The 12605-nt window shown below is 38.5% G+C and overlaps 1 protein-coding gene across 1 annotated transcript; it reads left to right on the forward strand.

Moving 5' to 3' along the window:
* The first annotated feature begins 3353 nt into the window (after positions 1-3353).
* LOC109115900 (uncharacterized) lies at positions 3354-7815 on the forward strand. The gene is made up of 4 exons (XM_019200482.2): positions 3354-3494; positions 5781-6390; positions 6489-6605; positions 6724-7815. Exons 2-4 carry the CDS (start codon positions 5818-5820, stop codon positions 7501-7503), a joined length of 1470 nt encoding a protein of 489 aa, XP_019056027.2. The 5' UTR covers positions 3354-3494; positions 5781-5817; the 3' UTR covers positions 7504-7815.
* The last annotated feature ends 4790 nt before the right edge of the window (positions 7816-12605 follow it).

Consider the following 12605-nt stretch of genomic DNA (forward strand, 5'->3'; position numbering starts at 1 on the left):
CGATAAGATTCAATATTAGTCTATTACAGATGGACCAGGTCCAATCTAATCCAATAAAAACTTTGGACATTTTGAGTTGGTCCAATTCAATGTCTGGAACGTCCTATCTGTTCAAATAGATTTTAATTTAGGCCTCGTTTATTTGCTGGCATTTTGTGGGGATAAGTTGGTCAATTGGGTGATTGATTAATTTCTCCACGTTCAAGCACCGGAATAATGGGTCCCACGCAAAGATTATTTTCCGGAGAGCATTGGTTCCATGGGTAACCGATACTCTCATGGGATGGGTAAATTGTTTATCCACCCGTGGAAAATGTTAGAATATCCCGCCTCTGTGGCTCTGTCTTTACCCGAGTAAGTGGAAAAGAAACACGATCAAATATGAGCACTGCAATTCGCCCAGGTAAGCACATTTCCAGGTACTGAGAAACGAATGAGGCTTTGGATTGGACCAGGTCCATTTCAATCTATAAATCTATTTTAGATGGACCAGGTCCATTTCAATCTAATAAATAATGGGGACCTAACCCGTCCACTCACTCCAATCCGTTAAAATTGATTTTGATTTGGACGAGGTCGAATCCAAAACCCGTCCATTGACACCTTTATTTCCCAGGGACACATGCTGATCTCTGTACGAGAAGAGGAACAATCAGTAATAACTGAATAGAATGTCTGTTCAAAAACTTTGTTGTTAAAAGAGAAAAAGAAAATGGAGCATCAATGGGTTTAAATTTAAGGGAAAATTCTTAAACAGTACATTGAACTTTGGGATTGTGTCAACTCAGTCTCCAAACATTAAAACACGTCTTTGTAGTATCCTAAACTTTCAAATTGTGTCAAATAGGTCCCTACCGTTAGTTGACATTTGATAGTTAGTCAACACCACCACATGACATTAGGTGCACATTAAATAAATTCAAAATGGCAAAATTATCCTTTATAGCACTCAGACGAAATGGGTAAAATGGTTAAAAAAATATCATAAAGGGTAATTTTTGCCTTTTTAAAATTATTTAATGCACACCTGATGTCACGTGATGGTATTGACTAACGTTCAACTAATGGTAGAGACCTATTAGACACAATTTGAAAGTTCAGGGTACTGCATAGACATGTTTTGAAGTTCAGGGACTGACTTGATACGACCCCCAAAGTTTAGGGTACAGTTCAGGAATTTTCCCTAAATTTAAATATTTAATGAATTGCTTTAATGATGTAACCCGATCTGTTCTACGAACCACTGAGTTTTTGTAATTGACTGATGGACTGATCTGTTTTAGTAGTTGTTTGCCTATTTAACACACATCAAATTATAGTTGGTTCCACAGCCTCCAATTCATTCAGAAGTCCCCAAAAAGTATTGCCAAGGAAACTCTTTCTTCACTCTCCATGTCCGCTCTCTGTACTTTTGATTCATATAGACTTTGCATGTGTCTTGTTTCATGGACGTTTTGTGATAGGTGTTTATCAAAATGCCACCAAGTTATCACCACATCAACAATTTTCTCATTAGTTTTTACAAAAGTGGGTTTTGATTTATGTGCACACCAATCATTAGGGGAAACTTCATTTTAACGCATCCCCAATGATTGAGCGTTTATTCACTCAACCGTTGATGTGGTGCCTAGTTGTCAATAAATGGTTTATCAAGTATTTTTTTCGATTTTAAAGACAAATCAAGTAAACAAAAGCTATACCAAATACATACTTTGTTTAATGTTAGGCGACAATCACCAGTAGTCTTAATGTCTATGTGCTAACCTTATGGTCCAAAGGAGCGAACCATGTAAAATTTGGGCAAGGTCAACCACCCTAATATGGATCTACCCATCTAGGGCTGTCAATGGGTTGGGTCTGGTTTGGGATACTCTGTACCAGCCCTGAATCATTTATTAATCAAGATAATCGGGTTGGACCAGATTATACTGATATTTATAATTGTTTATGTAAATAACAACTTAAGATTTAATTTTTGATAATATAACAATAAAATAGTCAAGTGTTTTTAACCATAGTTATCTTATATATTATTTATCAAATTTATCTAAATAATGAAAATTAGGAAATCTTTATATATTATTATCAAAATAATCGGTTTTGGATCTTAATCGATTTGAAACAAGCAAGAACAAGCACCAATCCAATTATTAATCGGGACAAATCACAAAATTAGAACCAATATAACCAGTTCGGTTAGTAGAACTGACCACTAACAGCCCTATGCCCATCTCTTGTGAACTCTTTGATGTGGAATATTTTTTTTGGGGTAAAGGAATTTTAATTTCATTGCTAAGAAAGACAAGGGTCATTTAGAAGTATGTAAGTTGAAATTGAGATTGGTTTCAGCCCTCACACGATCGTATTCACACCATATTTACAAGAACATGCAACCATGTATTAGGAATATCTTCATACTTGTATGTTTTTAGGGAAAATTCTCGATTAGTACCCTATACTTTGGGCCTAATGCCATTTTGGTCTTTGAACTTTAAAACGTGAAAATTTAGTATCCAAACTTTCAAAATGTGCCAATCCAGTACCTGTCATTAACTAATTTGTTAACTAGTTATCAAGTGGCATTTGAAAAGACACAAATGTCCTTCGAGTGTCACATAATTTTCTTTATCAACCATCCAAACATTGATAAAAAATGAATAGTCCCAAATCTTTACCTCTTCTATTCAAGAAAGTTGGTGTCATGCCTTAGTGGGCATTTCGGTGACCCCAACTTTTTTGAATAGAAGAGGTAAGAATTTGGAACTGTTTATTTTTTATCAAAGTTTGAATGTTTGATAAAAAAAATTAGATGACACTTAAATGGCATTTGTATCTTCTCAAATGCCACTTAACAGCTAGTTAACGATAGGTAATGGATTGATATGTTTTGAAAATTTGGATATTAAATTATCGCATTTTAAAGTTCAGGGACCAAAGTGATACTAAACCCAAAGTACAGGGTATTAATAGAAAATTTTTCTATTTTATGCTCAATGCAGATTTCTGATTTTCATTACAAAACTATAAACATTCAAAATGTCAACAACTTACATTCTATGCATCAACGCCCACCTGTGAATTAACATTAATTCCAAGTTAGCACCTATATTAACAGACTTTGGGCCTATAAATTCTAACCCTAGGCTGAACCGTCATTCTCACAATTTTTTATTGATGTCCCAATGCATAGCTGTGAAGATGGTGTAAGGACGGTATTGTGAAGACTGAAACCGAGTTCGTTGAATCCAGAATTCCATAAGCGATACATAACTGCAATTTGGGGGCCGGGTCGGGTTTGTAAAACTGTTGAGTGCTAAGGGAGTTTTTGGGGTTTTTGTACTTCCACACCTGAGCTAGACTTGGTTTTGGGCCTTCTGGTCTCGCGTTGTTTCTCTCGTCCTTCATTTTTCTTCGTTTCTTCAAATATTACCTTTATCACTGGTTCCCTGCTGTTAAGCCAAAATCTCGAGATCGGAATCTGAGCTTCTCGAGAGGTACCTGCTTTTCTTCTCTTTCTTCCAAACAGAAAGCTAATTAGTATGCTATACAGTTATAGTTGAAGTTAGGGTTTCGTAGAGAGTGAGTCTTCCAAGTTTCATTTCTTGAATTTGATGACCTTTCCTTGCTTGATCTTTATTGAAACGAAATTCGATTAGAGTAATGATGGTCTGGTGCTAGTACCATAATAGGTTGCTGTGTGTGTGCTTGAAAATTGTTGTTTAGTTGAGATTTTTGGAGACTGGAATTCTATAAATATAATTGATTTTCGAGGAAGTGTTTAATTATTTTCCGTTCATGAATTTCGTTGAGTTTAGTTGCTTAAGGCTTATTGTCCATTTCTGCTTCGTGTGTTCTAATATAATGACTGTGTAACGCATACAATTTGTTTGACTTTGTCTAGATGTTCCGTTTTTTAGTTTTCTAGGAGACGTTCAGATTACATCCTCCTTGGAATGATGGAGCTGTTAATTACAAACTCGTCCGAGTCATTCATAATATATGTAAATAAAAAGGGAAAACAACTGAAGGCAGTTTTTGCAAGTGATTGCGAAATGTTTGAGAGTAACCCAAAGTTAAATGAAATCTTGTATTTCCTGGACCATTGTGATTTCAGAAAACAGAAATGCAAACCTTTAGAAGTCCAGTTAACATTGTTGTTGCTTTGATTTTATAATTTAAATAATTAAATTATTAGTTGATACTGTTATGAGAATACTGCAATTTTAAGCCATAACTTGAAGAAATGCAGTGCCTGATGACCTAATCTATTGTAGAAGTGTAGTATGCTAAAACTTAGGATTCTTGATTGTCATGTCGCAAGTTTGTTATTGTATTTTTTATTGATGAAAATTCTCTATCCTATAACTATGGAATGCAGCTAGATTGATAAATATAACCTGTAGCAATTTATTTATTATTCTGCATACAACCTACTTGTACCCATAGGTAGGAGTGTAAACAGATTGAATTTGAATCGAATCAGGCAATATCCGAATTCAAATTTGATTAGAATTCGACCGATTAATTATTTTAGGTAATTAATAAATATTTTATTTATATAAAGTATATAAATATATAAATTATTTATATAATTTAAATATTATGCATATATAAATTATATAAAATGTTTAAATATTTTATGTATTATATAAGAATTAAATAATTGGCCGAATTTGGATATTTATCGAATCGAATTAGGTCATATCCAAATTCGATTCGATTATGTCGAATCACGAATCGGGTCATATCCAGTACGGCATATGCCATACTGGTCAGATATGCTCAGTATGGCATATGACACATCTCTAGACATCATCTGTTGACACTCCTACCCATAGGTGTATCCATATTTCATGATTTTAGCATTTCACAGGTCTGGATCCTAGATACATACTGCATCCCCAAGAGTATTGTACTGACAATATTTGGCGGATGATCTCTAGACATCATCTGTTGAACTCTGCTCTATGGAATTGCCAGTGTCAGATATGCTCAGTATGGCATATGACATCACAGCCACACCATGCTTTGGGGCTTTATTTTGTGATACAACTTCCTTGAGAATAGAATTCTTTAGGATTCTTATAACCCTAAAATTTACCATATTTCTTTTTATTACTATATGTTGGAATGAAAAATTTATTTGTTCCACATGTTTTAGATCTTAGAAACAAGAATTCCACCATGTTTGCAATTTGTGGAGAACATCAAGATGGGGATTATTGACATTGTAATGAATTTTGGGGGTAGTGAATTCACTAGATTTTAAGAGACTAGAACCTGTAAGGCTGACATGATCTTAGAAGATACAAAGAAACCTATGTCCTTTGAAACATAGAAAAGTCTTCTGGATGGCAGTTGCAAGTCTATTATGATCTTTTTGAATACCAAGCTATGCTTGGATAGAGAAGTTCTTGAGTTCTATAGGGTTGTTCACTTTCTTGGGTTCGTTGGAAGTTACAAAACAATCACTTTGTTTCCAAGGTAAAAGAAAATGATCATAGATGGCTTTTATTGACAGATTTCATAATGATGTCTTGGAGTAGCCAAATGTTTGCCATATGGATCAAACCAAAATAAATCTTTGTCTAGATGAGTGGTATGTTGGAATCTATTTATATTTGTGACCCTTTTCACTCTCATTTCTCTCTTTGGTGAGTTTCCTGTTTATACCAGATTTCTCTGTGCTGGTCACATGCTTGTTAGTTTCTCATCTTTTTTCTGAAACTTGAAATAAAAGCTAATGAGGTTAACCAAAACTACATTTTTCTTGCATATAGCTATACTTGTTTTGGAGATTGGTGGCACTGATAGACCATGGCACGTGGGCAAAAAAAAAAGAAAAACCAGCATGTTGCTGAAGCCCCATCAACATCATTGCCACCTGAAAAAGAAACTTCAAAGACTTTGAAGCCTAAACCTAAAATCATGAAGAATCCTCCCAACCAGAACTCTGCAAAGATAAAAGAATCCAAGGGCACTTCACAGGATCAAGAGAAAATGAAGAAGAAAGACATGCAGGAGAGCAAGGAGAAAGTTAACACCAAGCCACAGAAGGATGAAAAGAAGCCACATTTACAAGAAGGAAAGAAAGAGGGGAATGTTAACAATGAAAAACGTGGTGAAAATAGCCGTGGAGACCAAAAGGACAAGGAAGAACTTGGTGGCTTGATCTTCATGTGTAATGCAAAGACCAAGCCAGATTGTTTCCGCTACCAGGTCATGGGTGTCCCAGCAAGCAAGCAAGAGCTTGTCATGGGAATCAAGCCAGGTCTAAAACTCTTCCTCTATGATTTTGATCTGAAGCTTCTGTATGGAATCTACAAGGCAGCTTCTGCTGGTGGCAAAAAACTTGAGCCAGCTGCTTTTGGTGGTGAATTCCCTATTCAGGTTTTATTTCATCAATCTCCTTCGTGCATGAGATGCCATTTCTTTTACCGCACATATAGTTGATAATCGGGTACATTTTTTATGACTCTTTCCTGCAGGTGCGGTTCAAGATTCACAAGGATTGCATTCCACTACCAGAGAATGCTTTTAAGAAGGCAATCCAGGACAACTACAATGAAAAGAACAAGTTTAAGACAGAGCTTTCATTCCAACAAGTAATAAACACACCTGATTGCCCAGCTATCAACTGATCACCCTTTTTTAATTCCAAAGAGCTCAGTGATTATTCTTTCCCCATAATTTAGACTTTGTGTCACCAATATCCTCTTTCAGGTAAAGAAGCTCATGGAACTGTTCCGCCCTGCACCAGAAATCCAATCAAATGCTCAATCTTTTCTTTCATCCCAGTCAGCAACTCTCCCATGGGTGCCACCAATGGCAACCGTACATGCAGAGGATTTTCAGGGAAGAAGAGAGCTTCCATCTGATCATGAAGAGGGCAGAAGAGAGCCTCCATCTGATCCACTTTTTCTGAGTGAGAAGGAATACCGGCTCTATGGTCTTGTCAGGCGCCCCTCAAATCCTCCTGATATTTCCTATCCTACTGCTCCTGCACACTATGGAAGGGGGCAGCGCATGGGGCAACCTGCCCCTTTAGATGGAGAAACAGGTCGTGATGCACTCTTCCTAAGTGAGAGAGAGTATCGAACCTACGGTCTTGCACGAGAACCACCTACTTCAACACTGCCTGCTACTGGTACTTCAGTCCCTCACACAAAGGAGTCATGCTATCCTGTTGGTTATGGACCTTATGGTGCTGTATACTCTGGTGTGTATCCTCCCCTACCAAGGAGAGAGACAGCTTCTTCAGAGCATTATCCTTTGGTCCCAAGGAGAGAGAGTTATCGCACTGACTCTGATTACCAAGAAAGAGGCACCGCTGATTACTTGGGAAGGAGAAGACCTGATGAAGTGGAAGGTTCATATTCAACGTATGCTTCCAATGTCCTGTCGGATTACAACCAGAGACACCATTTGGGTGGCAGAGGTGATCTTACATCCCAATCAGTCTCATCTCGGTACTCATTTGCTGGCCCACCATCTTACCGCTGAGCTGAGTTTCATTCCCTGCCCTTAAAAAAGGGGATAAAAAGGAAAAGAATTCGCCACATCAACCCTTTGGTCTCACTGGTTGCTGCTTACAAATATGTGGACGTTCACGTTTTCAGGCGGTCTGTTTCTACAGTTGTGGAATTACATGTTTATGTGGACGTTGGCATTCTTTTTCTCTCATTGAATCGTAAATGAGATCATATTGGGGTATTTTATGTTTGGGCTTCGTTAGCCCGAATTTGACAGTGTACCTTAGACCTTACCTTAGTCCATGGAGGCTGGAGCTCTTTGCTCTGGACGCCTCTTTAGAAATCCTCGTCTGGGTTCAGGGAAAATTATTTGGAAATATGGTTCACTGTCACTCACTTTCCGTTTTCGTTTTAACGCTTGTGTTCCTTTGACAAAGCATTTTGCCCACCGATGCCAAATGCAATGCATGTTGCAGAATTGGGGATCCATATTTCATCCATTTACAAATGGATCAAATTCGAATTGTTTTGACCAGATCTTATATATATATATTAAAAGGATTGGGATGCTCTTTCCGTGCACGAAATGGAATCTACTCGTGCGTGTAGATTCCCACGTGAGAGCAACCCATTTCCTAATTGTTAGATAATTAATTATGTGATTATATAATTATCTAATTATATAAATATATAATAGGTATTATATCGAATCGTTCAAATAGTTATGTCAGACAAACCGACCATTCGACCTGATAACTGGACCCTTGACCAGTTCGGTCTCCGGGTCGGTTTTAAAAGTCATGATGTTATGTTATTCAAGCGTGTGACTCATACGACCCGAAAATGGAATTGTTCTATCTATCGGTTTTCAGGTCAACGGTTCAACTATCTGATTCAAACAGTCAGACCGTTCGACTTAATAACTGGACTCCTGACCGGTTTGATCTCTAGGTCAGTTTTAAAAACTATGATGTTATGTCATTCGAGCGTGTGACTCATATGACCCAAAAATGGAATCATTTTGGCCACCGGTTTTTGAGTCGATGGTTTGACCGTCTAGTTTGAACAAATAGCCCATTATGACAATAAAAATTAAAAAATAAAAAAAAGTCCAAAAACCATTGAACGGGTCAACGGGTTGACGGTTCGACCACTCGGGTCAATGGGTCGTTGACCAATTCAATGATTTTTGGCTAGGGACTGGGATTGGGGTAAAACGGAACTAGTTGCCTGGACGGTTCTGAATTAAAAAAATAAAAAAATGACAACCCGTTTTGACAACAAAAATTATAGGCAAAAAATCGAGTGTGTGAGGTTCATTAAGCAGTATCATATGTGTTATGCCATTCAAGCATGTGACTCATACGACCTAAAAATGGAATCGTTCTAGCCACCAACTTTTGGGTCGACGGTTCGATTGTTCGGTTCGAACGGATGGCCCGTTCTGACAACAAAAATTAACAAATAAAAAAATGACAAAAAACCATTGAACGGGTCAATGATTTGACTGCCCGGGTCAATGGGTCGTTGACCGATTCAACGATTTTTTGCCAGGGACCGAAATTAGGATAAAATGGAACCAGTTACCTGGATGGTTCCCAATTAAAAAAAATAAACGACCAAAAACCATTTTACAGGTCAATGGGTCAATGGTTTGACCGCTTGGTGAAAGGAGGGAGAGATTCATCGTATGGACGCCAAGAAAGCAACAGAATAGGGTGGGCGAATTTCAAAATTTCTCTCCTCCCTTCCAATTGGGAATCATATTCCCTGATTTTAGAATACAATATTCAAAGATCTAATCGAACCAAAACCGAACAACATCTGAACCAAAGAGAAAGGGAAGGGTTGTACCTGATACGGAGAGTCGGCATCTCCCAACGTCGGTGTTCACGCCCAAAGAATACTCCCAAGATCTGCTCCCACTGAAGATGATGCAGTGATATTGGAACAGAACCAGCAGTGTTCGTCTTACGAACCAAATTCTTCACAAGAATTCGATGGAAGCGAAGAGCACCGTACATAATCAGCCTTTCAGCAATGACTGATATCAAGAACACCTTCTTGATCTTTCCCTCTCAGAGAGATCGAACCAGGCAGTGAATGGTGACGACTGGAGGAGAACTCTAGAGCTGAAGTTGGCGTATTTGCTTTTCTTCTATCTAGGGTTTCTGAGATCCTATCTCAAGTTGCAGGAGAATGTATCTGCCAAACCCCTGGTTCGAATTCTTGTAATTCAAGATTAGGGTTTCTCCTCTTTCTTAGTGATTAAGAAACCTCCTAATCCTATTAGGAGTTATCCCAATCCAAATCTGTATTTGGATAGGGAATTATCTTAATCCTATCTGCAGATTAGGTCAGCCCACTCCTGATCTTATCAGAAGGTTACCAGATTCAAATCTTTATTTGAATCTCAAATCTGCCCCTTTAAGTGGATAATTAAATCAACCAATTCGAAATGGGCTTTAGGCCCAATATGTATTCAGTGCTCCACAGGCTTCCAAACTGTTGCCCAGTTGGGCTTCTTTGTACGGCGTGGGACCCAAGCATTGATCTATACATCAGCCACATGGGTTCAGCCCAGCCTTTGTTACAAGGCCTAGTCGAATTCACTGGAGAACCCAGTGAACCCCTTGAGCCCATCACATGGACTCTATGCGCCCAACACTTTCGCTAAGTGGTCCCTCGGCCAAGCCATCTTATAAAAACCTAGGGACTGTGGGCAGATGCAAAATTATCCCATCAGGTATAACCCTAAATGGCCTTACACTTAACCTCTCAGCCCATAATGATCAAACACTGTCCGACAAGAGATGACATCTCCCTCGGCTGCAAGGAACAGTGTTGCACTCTCTGCTCATATGGATCCCGGGAATTAAAACCATTTGCAAACATTTTGAAACCATATATATCTATATATCTTATATATAAATTTTGCAAAACAAAATTCCAACGATTGAAATCAACTGCCGGTAGTTTGGTTTCCATCAGAGAGAGCGCATCCTCGATCATTACCTTTGTCCGACAAAGGGGTTTATCCTGTCACTATGATCACCTACTCAGATGAATTCTCAGACTATCCCAACATACCCGGGTTTTGACCCCTACTAAGGATCTCACTGATTGGCATATCAAAGACAACCCAATCCGACACCTAGTGCAGTATCATAATCGAGTCTAGGGGTCAGGTGTAACTTTTTAGTTTTGTCCATCAATCACCAAGGTCCAGGGCAATACCGAAAATCTGGTCCGGTTCAAAGATTCAAGTAATCCTACACTGCATGTGCTTTGGGTCTCACCCTGGCAGTTGAGACAGGCCACCCCAACACTTGGCAACACACCAGTGTTAGCCTTGGCAGGACAAATCTCCCTAGACTTATCCAACGGCTGTGAACATTCTAAACTAACACGAGTCTCATTAAGTATCCAATTTAAGGGTCTTACACAAAAACATACCACATAACATGAATCAAACATACACTTTATTCATTTACATTAAATGTCAAAAGTACATTAAAACTTATTGGAGCTAAGGGCATACAAAACTGTCTAACACTTGGATCAATGGATCATTGACCGATTCAACGGTTTTTGACTAGGGACCGGGTCAACGAATCAACAGGTTGGCGGTTCCATTCTAGCCCCTGCAAAGCAGGGCCCCTTCGCTAGTTAGATTAGAATTCGAGTTTGGATAGTGGATAGTGTTACGGACTTGCACAACAAACTCCATTGGCTTAGTCGAGAGTTGAGACAGAATTCAAGGTTCAAGAAAGCTAGTTGGCTACTCACCCCCTATACGTACAAAATCCAAAACCAACTATGTGTTTGGTATGGCTTCCATTTATTTGATAAATGGTGTCATGTCATCGCTAAATCAGCATGTCTCATCATATTGATTCGTACATATAGTTATTGATAAAGTTGTCTTGATTTACATGCATATTAACTGTTGGGCATGGTTTTTAAAACCGACCCGGAGATCGGACCGGTCAAGGGTCCGATTACTGGGTTCAGCCCATTCTAACAAAAAAAATTAAAAAATGGCCAAAACCGTTCGAATGGTTAACCGCCCAGTTCAGCGGTTTGCTTACCAAAATCAACGTTTTTTTGAGAAAATCTGGTTTTGGGGGAAACGGAACCGGTTACCTGACCGGTTCTTGGTTTTTCCGATCCGGTCCATTTTGAAAACCATGCCATTGGGGGAAGCCTCATTTTAATGCTTCCCTCAATGGTTAAGTGCTTATTTACTGCTGATATGGTGCCTAGTGGTGTCTAGTTGTCAAGAAATCCAAAAAAAAACGTTTATCAATCACTTTTTCTCAATTTTGAAAATAAATCAAGTAATGGAAGCTATACCAAACACAACCCATGTCTAACAATCCATCGGGCTATGCATAGAAGTTCGTGATATCTCCAAATTTCATTAGCACTTACGACAATGGATGACCTATTTTCAAAGGAAAAGTATCGTTAGGGAAGGATTACTATAGTTGCTTTTGCTTAGTTATCAGGATGGGCTACCCACTAGTTGTTCCCACATCCCTACACATGGGACATTACAGTTGCACATGAAGGATTACGTTGCTTTTGCTTAGTTATCAGGATGGGGCTATCCACGAATTGTTCCCACATCCCTAGACATGGGACATTACAGCTGCACATGGCGTTGGTGTTTTGTGGTACAAATTGGGAACAGTTTGTGGGTAGTAGATCTAGAATGATCAGAAATCCAAATCTGGTCCCAACTCACAATTCCAACAACGTCCCAACAAGCCATTGCAGCCATACATTGGGTGCATGCCATGGAGGGCAAGGGAGATGTTCCCTATACTTGGCTTCGGTGGCTTGTTGGGACTAGATCCAAACTCTCAATTAAGTTATTACACAAGAAAGAAATAACAGGGTCCAATAGCACTAATTGAAGGAACAAAAGTCAATCATAAAGTGGGTCAGTCTCAATTAGGGGTCTCAATGGACTGGTGATTGGACCCTGTCCAAATCAAAATCAATTTGGATGGATTGGATGGACCAATAAGATATATTGAATTGGACCAGTCCAAATTTAATGGTCCAAATTATTTATTGGATTGATCCATCCGTAATATATTTATATTGGATTGAGTCAGATTGAAC

The sequence above is a fragment of the Nelumbo nucifera genome, chromosome 4, assembly GCF_055504915.1.
Source record: "Nelumbo nucifera cultivar China Antique chromosome 4, China Antique-T2T, whole genome shotgun sequence".
Classification (NCBI taxonomy): Eukaryota; Viridiplantae; Streptophyta; class Magnoliopsida; order Proteales; family Nelumbonaceae; genus Nelumbo; species Nelumbo nucifera.

Excerpts from the sequence above, each read along its gene's own strand:
- LOC109115900 (XM_019200482.2), top strand. The coding sequence starts at position 5,818 with ATGGCACGTGGGCAAAAAAAAAAGAAAAACCAGCATGTTGCTGAAGCC. Across the intron at positions 6,391-6,488 it reads GTGGTGAATTCCCTATTCAG|GTGCGGTTCAAGATTCACAA; the intron begins GTTTTATTTCAT and ends TCTTTCCTGCAG. Across the intron at positions 6,606-6,723 it reads CAGAGCTTTCATTCCAACAA|GTAAAGAAGCTCATGGAACT; the intron begins GTAATAAACACA and ends ATCCTCTTTCAG.